The sequence below is a fragment of the Dermacentor silvarum genome, chromosome 8 (assembly GCF_013339745.2).
Source record: "Dermacentor silvarum isolate Dsil-2018 chromosome 8, BIME_Dsil_1.4, whole genome shotgun sequence".
NCBI lineage: Eukaryota > Metazoa > Arthropoda > Arachnida > Ixodida > Ixodidae > Dermacentor > Dermacentor silvarum.
In genome coordinates, this window is record NC_051161.1 from 121,874,420 (window position 1) to 121,885,091 (window position 10,672).

Here is a 10,672-nt window from a genome sequence, read left to right on the forward strand (position 1 = left end):
AAATGATCAGGCTAGTCAAGGCTGCTGCAACCTCCCAGCACTCTAAAACACTGCCTGCAAAAGCCAACCTCTAGCGAGATCTTAACCAGGTGGGCTAATATGTCCAAATTCATTTAGAAACTTAAATCACTCTTATTGCAAAAAGTTTCATCGGTGAACTAAACAAAATCAAAATGCACATCTCATTTACAGAAGTCATCACAGTTGTAGCAAACAAATGTTGCCGTTGCAGAACTAATGTACAACTGTAAAACGGCTACAGCAGCAAATAAAACAATACGCAAGTGGTTTTTTCTGACATTTATTATCATTCTTGCATTCGCCATTAAGCTTGGTGATAGATGAATGGGTTGTTGGCTTAAGCTTAATTGTTCACTTTGTGGTGAACCTTCTTCACCATCACATTGGCCACCTCAGGATCCAGCACTGGAAAGTCTGGTGGTTCTTGAGTGGCCAGTGACGACTGGGAACACTGCAGGAGGAACTCTCTAGTGTACATCTTGAGGCCTGTGCGAATGCTGCAAGGTGCACCAGCAGCCTCTGGCAAAGTTGATGACGGGAGCACTTGCTGGTCATCGGCACTTCTTTCAAACTCTGGGGAACTTGCAAGTCCTTTCAGCTGCCTTTTCCCAGCTTTTTGGCCATTATTACTCAATGTCTTGAAGGCAGCTGAAAGCATGTGCTCATTAGTCTTGCTTGAACACTGTGTTGCATTTCCAAGGCCCTCAAATTGCTTAGTCTGACTGGGACCATCTCTGTAGCCTAATGGCTTCAAGTTACCTGAAGGCACCTTCTGGTTTTCAGTGTTGCGTGAAAATTGCATTGAGCCTACAAGTCTCTCCAACTGTCTTGTTTGGCTGTGTGCCTCACTACTAGCCAATGCAGTGAAGCCAGCTGAGAGCAGTTGGCCGTCATCCTTGTTTGAAAACTGTGATGGATTCAAAAGGCCCTTGAACTGATCGGGTTGACCAGGTTCACTGGTAGTGCCCAATGTTTTGGAGCTAGACGAAGGCATATGCTTGTTGTCAACACTTCTTGAAAACTGCATTGAGCTTCCGAGCCCATCGATTTGCTTGGTTTGTTCAGGTTTGTCATTACTGCCCCAAGCTTTGAAGTCAGTTGGAAGCATGCAGTGATTGTTGAATTCTGTAAGGCTTTCAAGTCCCTTGAATCGCTTATTCTCAGAAGGTCCACTGGTATCTCCAAATATCTCAAAACTGCCTTGTGCAGACTGTGCCTTCGTTGCATCGACAGACTGCAAGGTGTCCCTCAGTGGCCAAGCCACTGCATCTGTCACAAGTCTCAGTTCATCTTTTTCGTAAGCTTCAGCATGTGAGCTGTCCACCTGGCTCTTCTGAAAACTACTGTTTCCAACAGTTTGCCCCTGCGCATCCACTGCATCTGTGTGCAGCCCAGGCACTGTAGGTTTGTTCGATGGCTCAGCTGACCCAGAGAGCATACTAGACAAATCTTGGTTTGCAAGGTAAAATGTGTCAGCTGTTTTGCCGGAAAAGAAGTTCCGTAGTACACATGTGGACATATTCACAATAGTGCCGTTCGTTCCACTGATCTGGACGACATCTGTGCCAACAGTGATGGTCTCTACAAATGTCTTAACGTCGCCATCAGCCACAGCAGGTGCAGTCTTCTGAAACATATTCAGATAGTCAGTGGTTGTCCCATTGGCCCACTTTCCATCCTGCATTGGAGGCCCACTGTACTGAGTGATGTCCTCAGAAATTACTTTGGCCATTTCCACAACACCTTCAGTCTGCTGGCCTTGTGTACTTGCATTAGCATTTTTAACCCCCTCTTCGTTTCTTAAAAAGTGCTGCCGTGTAGCCTTAACTGGCATATCGGAGGTTCCTGACTCCTTCTGCATTTGTCTGTCTTGCAGATTAGGGCTCTCTTTCCAGATGCTATAGTTTTGAAAAGCAACCTCACCTTTTAGGGGGCCTTGATATGAGGCACTCTGTGGGTTGGCAGAATTTTCGGGATTCTTGATCTCTTGAGAGGCCCAGGGCAAGATCGGCGCTGCCGCAGGCTTGGTTTCCGCCTTGACAGTTTCCATTTGTGAACGCTGCTCCTGTTGCTGCTTCTGCTTGAACTCGCAGGCCAGTTTCACTGCAAAAGCGTCGTCGGGCACGAAGGACTCAAACCCTAGCTCTCCAAACTTGCGATCATAATACTCCATAGTGTCCTCATCGCTCTGCCAGCCCATGGCACGCAGTTCAATCAGTTCGAGGAGCATCAAGCGGCCGATAGCGTTGAGTTTGTCGTCACGGGAAGCGTTCCGCAAGGTGATGAAGAGTCTGTCCAACTGGTCTTTGAAAACTGGTTCCATATCAGCGCCCTTGACTTTCAGAAGGCTGCAGACGTCATAGAGAACGGTAGCGCCGTGGTTTCCATTGCCGATGGAAGCACAAAGTGATTCCATCTGACTGAGCAAGAGTTCGTCGGCTGAGGCGCACATTACACCGTCGATCGACGAGGTCATGTCATCGGCAGAACAGAGCAGAGGCGTCAGGTCGAACCCTGGAGGCTCTGCTGGACGTAGAGGTCGTGGCCTCTCGAGTTTACGAACATATTTCGTGTTTTTAACTGACATCTAGCTCTCCTGAACTAATACCTTTGGAGCGGTAAAAATGTGCGTTCCGTAGGCCTTTCCAGGCGTTCCAGAGTACGCAAGACGGGTCAGTGTCGTAGCCAAAGCATAGCCAAAGGTCAGGAACAAAGGCGCAAGATGATGATGATAAGGCGCAGACGAAGATATTAGGTACCACAGCAGAGCTAGCGGTGCGCCCGAAATGGTCTGATATTTTTCAGAAACGCACAGTGCGCTGCAAGGGCAAGACCACCCACCGAAAAGGCCGTTTTTCTTTGCGCTCAAGTGGTAATTTTCGATACTCTCGCGTCATCTTCCTTTGTCGGTGCGTCATTTCCTATCAATGAAGCCAGGTGGTCATTACATGTAACGGGCAAGAACGCGTGTGTCCGCGCCCTAGGAAAAATTCTAATAGAAATATTTTATTGGTTTCTATAGGTTTCATATCTTATTGGATTATGAAACGATCGATAGACCTGATACACTAACTGATTAACCTGTATTGGTCTATTGGACTATAAAATAACATGCCTGATACACTGGTAAAACTGATAGCCTATATACTAGCTGGTCTATTAGCTTACAGGTGTATTGGTGTTGGCAGTAGCACTGTGTACCAAAGTGGTTTGTTCTAGAAAGGTGCATTAATTGTTTATTCGTAAGCGAATATTTCTACGTGAACCCTCCCCCACTTCGAGCATTTATTGCGATAGCAATTATATGGACACTGAAAGAGGATTTCTGCCGTCGCCGTGAGGTTCCGTATGACGTCAACGGCGATGAAATCGTCGCCGCGCGCCGGACGCTGTATGTTCGAATGAAAAGGCGCGAGGGACGCGCGCTTTCACGGCGAGCGAACGCACGGCGGAGAACAAACGCGCGTTCTGCGCCGTGCTCCCTGAAGAGCTGCAGAATTAAGCGTCTCTTTCCTCCTTTGCAATCACCATATATATATATATATATATATATATATATATATATATATATATATATATAGAGAGAGAGAGAGAGAGAGAGAGAGAGCAAACGCAACTTCTTCTGTCGTGCGAAAGGCCGTGGGGGATAGGAGGGGAAGCGACGTTTAGCTGCGGCACAAAATGCGTATTTATATAAAAAATGTCACAGTTTCGCCCTAAGGGCGAAGCAATGAATGCGATAGCAACACAGCAATGTCATACGAAGTAAGGTGAGCGGCTTTGGTAGCAACAACACGCAGAACTGTTGTCGACGCCATCGGCGTTTTGCCCGCGTTAGCTCAAAATGCGTGCGGCGTTGGTGACTGTTGCTGGAGCCTCTGATATAAATAGGCACTTGGTGCCGCAGCTAAACGTCACCTCCCTTCCCTCCCCCTCCCCCACGGCCTCTCGCGCGTCTGAAGAAGGCGCGTTTGCTCTATATATACGGTGATTGTAAAGGAGAAAAGAGACGCCTACTTCTGCAGCCCTTAAGCGAGCACGGCGCAGAACGCGCGTTTGTTCTCCGCCGTGCGTTCACTCCCCGTGAAAGACGCGCCCCTCGCGCCCTTTCACTCGCACATACAGCGTTCGGCGCGCGGCGACGGGCGCTGAGCCGTGCTCCCTCAAGGGCTGCAGAAGATAGCGCCAACCTTTCCCTTTCCCTCAAGAACCACTTACCACCACCGGCGACGATTTCATCTCCAAATGACGTCATACGGAACCTCACGGCGACGGCGACGCCGACGGCAGAAATCTGCTTTTGAGTGTCCATATAATTGCTATCGCAATAAAACGTTGCGAGGCGAGAAGGTGATAAAGAATTCCGACGCTGCTCGACGCGTTTCCTGTTCTGATCTCGTCGAAAACCTCCGAGCCGCCCCCAGAGTACAGCGTACCCAGAGGCCCTGGCAACAGCCACCAACGCCGCGCGCGTTCGGTGCGAACGCGGGCGAAACGGCGATGGCGTCGACAACAGTTATGCGCGTTGCTGGTGCTGCTGCATGTCCAAGTTTATACAGCTGATAAAACGACTATCCTTACTCCGTATAGCTCTCTACTAAGTTGCTATCGCAATTGATGCTTCCCCTTTCGGGTGAAACTGCGGCATTTTTTGGCAAGGCAGCAGCAGCAACCACGGCCAGTACACACAGGAAAGCACTTTTACAACGAATTGTGGCCTGTAATACATATTTATATATAGCCCCATTTGTTCTATTCCTACAGATGTGCTAGTGGTCAGCTATGATCTCTACGAAATTACGCAGTGAAACAACAAACGGTACCTAAATATCCCGAGCACAACAAATAAACAGCTTGGAACGCATAAACCCTTTATTAAAGCGACGCCTTTTCTGCCTTCATTCTGGATGTTTGGCGCGTTTGCTTGGTTGACTTCTTGCCAAGCAACGCTACCAATATACAAGTTTATATCATGATCAGTACTTCTATTGCATCTATTGGGACATATAAAACATTTTATTTGTCCAATACAAGTTTATATCAGTACTTCTATTGGGACCCATTGATTGATTGATTGTACTTTATTGAGGGTCCTGCGAAGCTAATGCGGGGTGGGCCTTAGCCCCGGCCTAGGCTTCCTCCGCGAGCCCTTGAGCTCGGGCGGCTTCCTCGGCTCGCTGGACGGCCCAGAGTTGGTCTTCTAATGCGGAGCTTAGCAGAGCAGCCTCCCAGCGCGCCCTGCGGTTAGAGACTGCCTCCTCGTGGTTTCTGTGTATTTCGTCGTTTAAGCTCGAGCATTCCCATAGCATGTGTCCCAGGGTGGCGCTGGCATCGCACGCCCTACATTTATCCGTCGAATAAAGATCTGGGTAACATAGACGAAAGATCACTGGATTTGGGTACGTGTGTGTTTGCAGTTGTCTCCACGCAACTGCCTGCTTCCTACTTAATTTGTTGTGTGGTGGTGGGTATTTGCGTCTACTGAGCTGGTAGTGCTGCGTTATTTCAATATAGCTTGTCATACGTTCCCCCCATTCCCACTCCACCACGCATGTGGCATCGGCCAAGGCTTCCGCAACGGCTCGGTTCGTGAGCTCTCGAGCCGCCGCGTGTACCGCCTCGTTGCCGGCCAGTGGAGTGCGGGTGTGTGCGGGCGTCCATATGATGAACGTGTCGTTTTATTGCGATAGCAATTATATGGACACTCCAAAGCGGATATCTGCCGTCGCCGTGAGGTTCTGTATGACGTCAACAGCGATGAAGTCGTCGCCGCGCTTCGGACGCTGTATGTGCGAGTAAAAGGGCGCGAGGGTCGAGCGCTTTCACGGGGAGCGAACGTACGTCGGAGAGCAAACGCGCGTTCTGCGCCGTACTCCCTGAACAGCGGCCCAGAAGAAAAAAAAAAAAAACGAGAGCGGAGCCCGCCTGCCGGCTGCAGAATTAAGCGTATCTTTCCTTCTTTACAATCACCAATATAGAGAGCAAACGCGACTTTTTCCGTCGCGCGAAAGGCCGTGGGGTGGGGGGGGGGGGACGGGAGGCGACGTTTAGCTGCGGCACCAATGCGTATGTATATAAAAACGTTGCGATGCGAGAAGATGCGTAAGATTTCCGACGCTGCTCGACGAGTGTCCCATTCTGATCTCGTCGAAAACCTCCGAGCCGCCCCCAGAGGCACCGGCAAGTCACCAACGCCGCGCGCGTTCGGTGCTAACGCGGGCAAAACGCCGACGGCGTCGACAACAGTTCTGCGCGTTGCTGGTGCTGCTGCATGTCCAAATTTATACAGCTGATAAAACTTCGTATAGCTTTCTACTAAGTTGCTATCGCAATTGATGCTTCGCCTTTCGGGCGAAACTGCGACATTTTTTGATTGCACCAACGACACAAAAATTTCCTTGGCTGGTAGAGGTATACAGCTTCGAGCAATCGTGCCAAGTGTAATACTAAACGAAGTCGACTCCAAAATGCGATCTTTCTGCAATATTTGAGCAAGAACAGTGCAGCGGTGAGCGCAAAACCCTTTTTCGAACACGTGCAGCGAAATATTCAGGAACCTCTATTGACGTTCTTCGGAAGTATTGCTAGTTTGTCCGTTTCATTTTGCGGTCCGTACGGGAAATCGGAGCTGCCAAGCTCGTTAAAAACGGCCCTCAGCGGCGTAAGTGAGAAAGCGCCGCCACTCTTAGGGCCCATTCACACTTGGGACTAGGCGAGGTCGCGCGACCAATTGCGACTGGCGACCAGAAAACTACTCAAGACGAACGATGTTCACACTTACAAATGCGACCGACGAGTCGCTAAACCGAAATGTATCACGATATGCCGTTCACGTCTGCTTGAAATGTCATCGCCGCGTAAAATAAGCGTCAGCGTATACGGACGTCCTGTTCCTTCGCATCTGATTGGTTCAGCTGTTCTGCGACTGTGGTCGCGCGACTGAAAAATCGAGCAGTGAGCGACTGGCCCGAAACGGTTGCATTTCGAGAAAAGCGACCATTTGCGACTACTTGCGACTGGTCGCTTTGCGACCAACTTGGTCGCGCGACCTCGCCTAGTCGCAAGTGTGAATGGGCCCTTAGTCTTCCAAACTAACGCGGCTCCTCATAGGCATTGCTCAAAGTCTGGCTGCATCGAAGGGAAGGGGGGGGGGGGGGGGGATTCTCTAGTGATTCGAGCAAAGGTGGAGAGGGAAATAAAGAGGGAGAGAGAAAAAGCGGCTGACAGCTTTTTTGCACATGGTTTTATACGAACGGGCGAAGTGATTTTTAACGGTGTGTTTTTGCTCAATTTACGACGCAGACCTGAAACAAGCGATCCCCACGCTATGCCTGTGTGCTCGACGGTATCTGCCGTAAGAGAGCTCACAATGTAGCGAAGCGTCGGCACTTCTAATGTATGTCATATTATTCACGATACCACTATTTTATAGTAATCGTGACATCAAGAACAAAGGTGGTGTTTCTGAATAGTAACGACGGTATGGTGCGACAGACTTGTAAAACTAAGCAAATGTTAATGAAGGTTTGCAAAAATTGAGCTTTAATTACAGTTTACACAGAAAACGCGAGATTTACTTACACTTCATACAGACAATCAACGAAGCGGTTTAAATATTAATAAAATTGCTCTGCAAGTGAACGAAACGCAAATTATAAAAAAAAAAATAACAAGAACGAAGAAGTCCAGCGAGGGGGCTCTCAGATACTTTTTCGATACTGGTGGGGGGTCTGAGACCCCTCGAGACCCCTCTGACTTTAAGCACTGCGCATAGGGGACGTTGTTTTTAACCCTTTATGACGTTGTGTACACAATCGTGTACGCAAAGAAAGTGCGTCAACAGCAACATCATTGATGAAAATAATGGTACTTAACATGTGTCGCAGACATCTTGAAATTGTTCTCATTGAAATCGTGTTGCAAGTTTGAATAACGGGTTCAAAAATTGAGGACGCTTAAGCTTCGCCTTTAACAGTGGAACGCGATAGCGTTATCGGGCCCCATTCGCATCGCATTTTTCTTTGAGTAGACTTCACTCCAACACAGAACCTTGGAAAGCCAGCTTACAAAGACCAAGCTCATACCTAGGAGGGTTTACGGTAGCGCGATTAAAACACAGGACAAAAGAAGACACACAGGGACACACACATAGCACAAAAGAAGACACACAGGGACACACACATAGCGCTGTGTGTGTCCCTGTGTGTCTTCTTTTGTCCTGTGTTTTAATCGCGCTACCGTAAACCCTCCTGTATGCGTTACCAACAAGCCCACATTGCAACCCTCGTGAAGCTAACACCGATCCCCTTAAAGTCGGCTTCACTTTTAAACAGAAATGCATTGCTGGGAAGACGTTTTTCCAGGGGCAATATATGTCGTCTTATATTAAAATGTGAAGGCCCTAGGACGTTTTTTTTAAATTATTTTATTAATTGTTTGCTATTGCCCCGACGCCGAATGTGTCCAAAACGCATTAGGCAGGCTAAGTCCCAATTTGACCTGCCGTAAAACCCCTTGATGTTGGAGAGTAGCGGCGCTCTTTGATCTACGCCGCAACACCCTCGCCGGAGCCGTCATCCTCCTCTTTTTCTCCCCCTCTTTCGCGGAGCCAGCGCATCCGCCACTCTGAATGGCTGCGGCGCGCAATACTACCCCGTCAGGTGACTCTGACGTCACGAAAATGACGCGTAACTTGCTTTCGCGCGCTTTTAGTTTTTCCCGCCTGCCGTGCGCATTCCAAGCGGTGATCGCCCTGCCGCCTCGAACGTGTGTTTCCTAGGGTTTTCCGTCTTTCCGTAGGAATCTGAGCTTCGTTCTCCGTGGAATTGCCTTGCTGCTGTGCGTTTCAATGCAGCAGCAGGTCAGAGAAAGGGTTAGCATTATTTTCTTTCCCCCGAGGAGAATGGAATGTCGTGCCCCGGAAGCAGTGGCTCCATAACATCGGGAGCGCCTCTTCTGAGCACGTCGTTCTTTGCGATGTGAATCTTGCAGCTTTCCTTATATTTGTAGGTGAAGTTGCATGGAGATTTTAATGCTCTTTGCATAGCCAGACTCTTCGTTCAGTTCAATACAGCGCACCTATAGCTGTGCATATGGTGAGTCGCTGTTCTTTTTTGTCGACTCTTCGTGCCGTGGCAAAGCTTTTGTGCTTTCGCGTGTGCTTTAGTTTTCAAATGTATGTAATGTATAAATTAATGCCTGTACTTACTATTTTGGAATTGTGTGTGTGTGTGTGTGTGTGTGTGTGTGTGCGTGCGTGCGTGCGTGCGTGCGTGCGTGCGTGCGTGTGTGTGTGTGTGTGTGTGTGTGTGTGTGTGTGTGTGTGTGTGTGTGTGTGTGTGTGTGTGTGTGTGTGCGTGCGCGTGTGTGCGTGTGTGTGTGCGTGTGTGCGTGCGTGTGTGTGCATGTGCGTGAACAATCAGCGCGCGGCCGCGCTGAGTGTTCTGCGCTCATCGAGCTGCTTTATATATCGGTACATCCCCTTACGCCCACCCAGAATCCCAAGTTGTCTGTAGCACGGTGTTGTCTATACATGGGCCACTATAGATATGTGTTCGTCATCGTGATGACGTCATGATCGTTCCATTTTCGTCATTCGAGCTTTGTGATCCGACTCGTCATGCGTTGTCGTCACGCAGTCGTCGTCATACACTCGTCAACAATTTGTCGTCTCACCGCTGTCATGATGGCTTCGCGGTCATTTGATCGTCGTCTCTCCAGCTCTCTTATCTGACACTCGTCATGCCGTAGTCGTGATGCGTCGCCATGCAGGCTTCGGTATAGATTCGTCGTCACGCCGTTGTTCATACACTTGTCATCCCATTGTTCTCATACGTACTTTCGTTATGCCATCGTCGCCATTGTGTCGTCGTCATGCAGTCGTCGTCATGCAGTCGTCGCACATTCGTTGTCTTACCGTAGTTTTCATGCCGTCATGGTTGTTCCATCGCCTCCATTATAACTTCGTCATCTGACGCTCGGCACGCCATCGTCATCCGTCGTGGTCGGCGTTACGCTGTTAAGCACGATGTCTCGGGATGAAATCCCGGCCGCAGCGGCGGCATTTCGATGGGAGCGAAGTGCAAAAAAAAAAAAAAAAAAAAAAAAAAAAAAACCGTCCAAGCACTCCGTACAGATGGTTAACCAGCGAAGCTGAAACGTGCGGCCCCAGTGTTTAGCAGTGGGTTAATCCCGACGCTGTATTGAAGCGTTTCTCAATTATTCGTTACATGTTTGTGCTTCTAGTGGAACGCAAGCGCCAATCGCGGGCGGATGCTGCTAAGCACGACGCCGAGCTAACTCGAGATATCGAACGCAGAGGTAGGGCAGGTACGACGCAGAGAACGACGTCACTAACGGCGATGCCAATGGCGCGCGCACTCGGGTGCGACGCAGAGAACGACGTAACTGACGTCGCAGCCAATGGAGACGTTTAGCGAAACATGGGACGAACGATTTTTCGTTTCGCCTAGCCATATACAGCTTTCGCTGTAAGACGCCCGTGTACCATGCATTGGGCGCACACATTAAAGAATCCCGGTGGTCAAAATTAATCATCCCCGCTACGGCGTGCCTCATACTCAGATCGTGGTTTTGGCACGTAATACCCCAGAAATTATTACGTCATCGTCGTCACACAGACGTTATAATA

General features: G+C 49.2%; 1 protein-coding gene across 1 annotated transcript; it reads right to left on the reverse strand.

Annotated features, from left to right (window-relative positions):
* Positions 1–294: 294 nt before the first annotated feature.
* On the reverse strand, positions 295–2,682 carry LOC119461654 (uncharacterized). The gene has a single exon (XM_037723019.2). The coding sequence runs from the start codon at positions 2,606–2,608 to the stop codon at positions 365–367; it is 2,244 nt and encodes a 747-aa protein (XP_037578947.2). The 5' UTR covers positions 2,609–2,682; the 3' UTR covers positions 295–364.
* Positions 2,683–10,672: the final 7,990 nt, after the last annotated feature.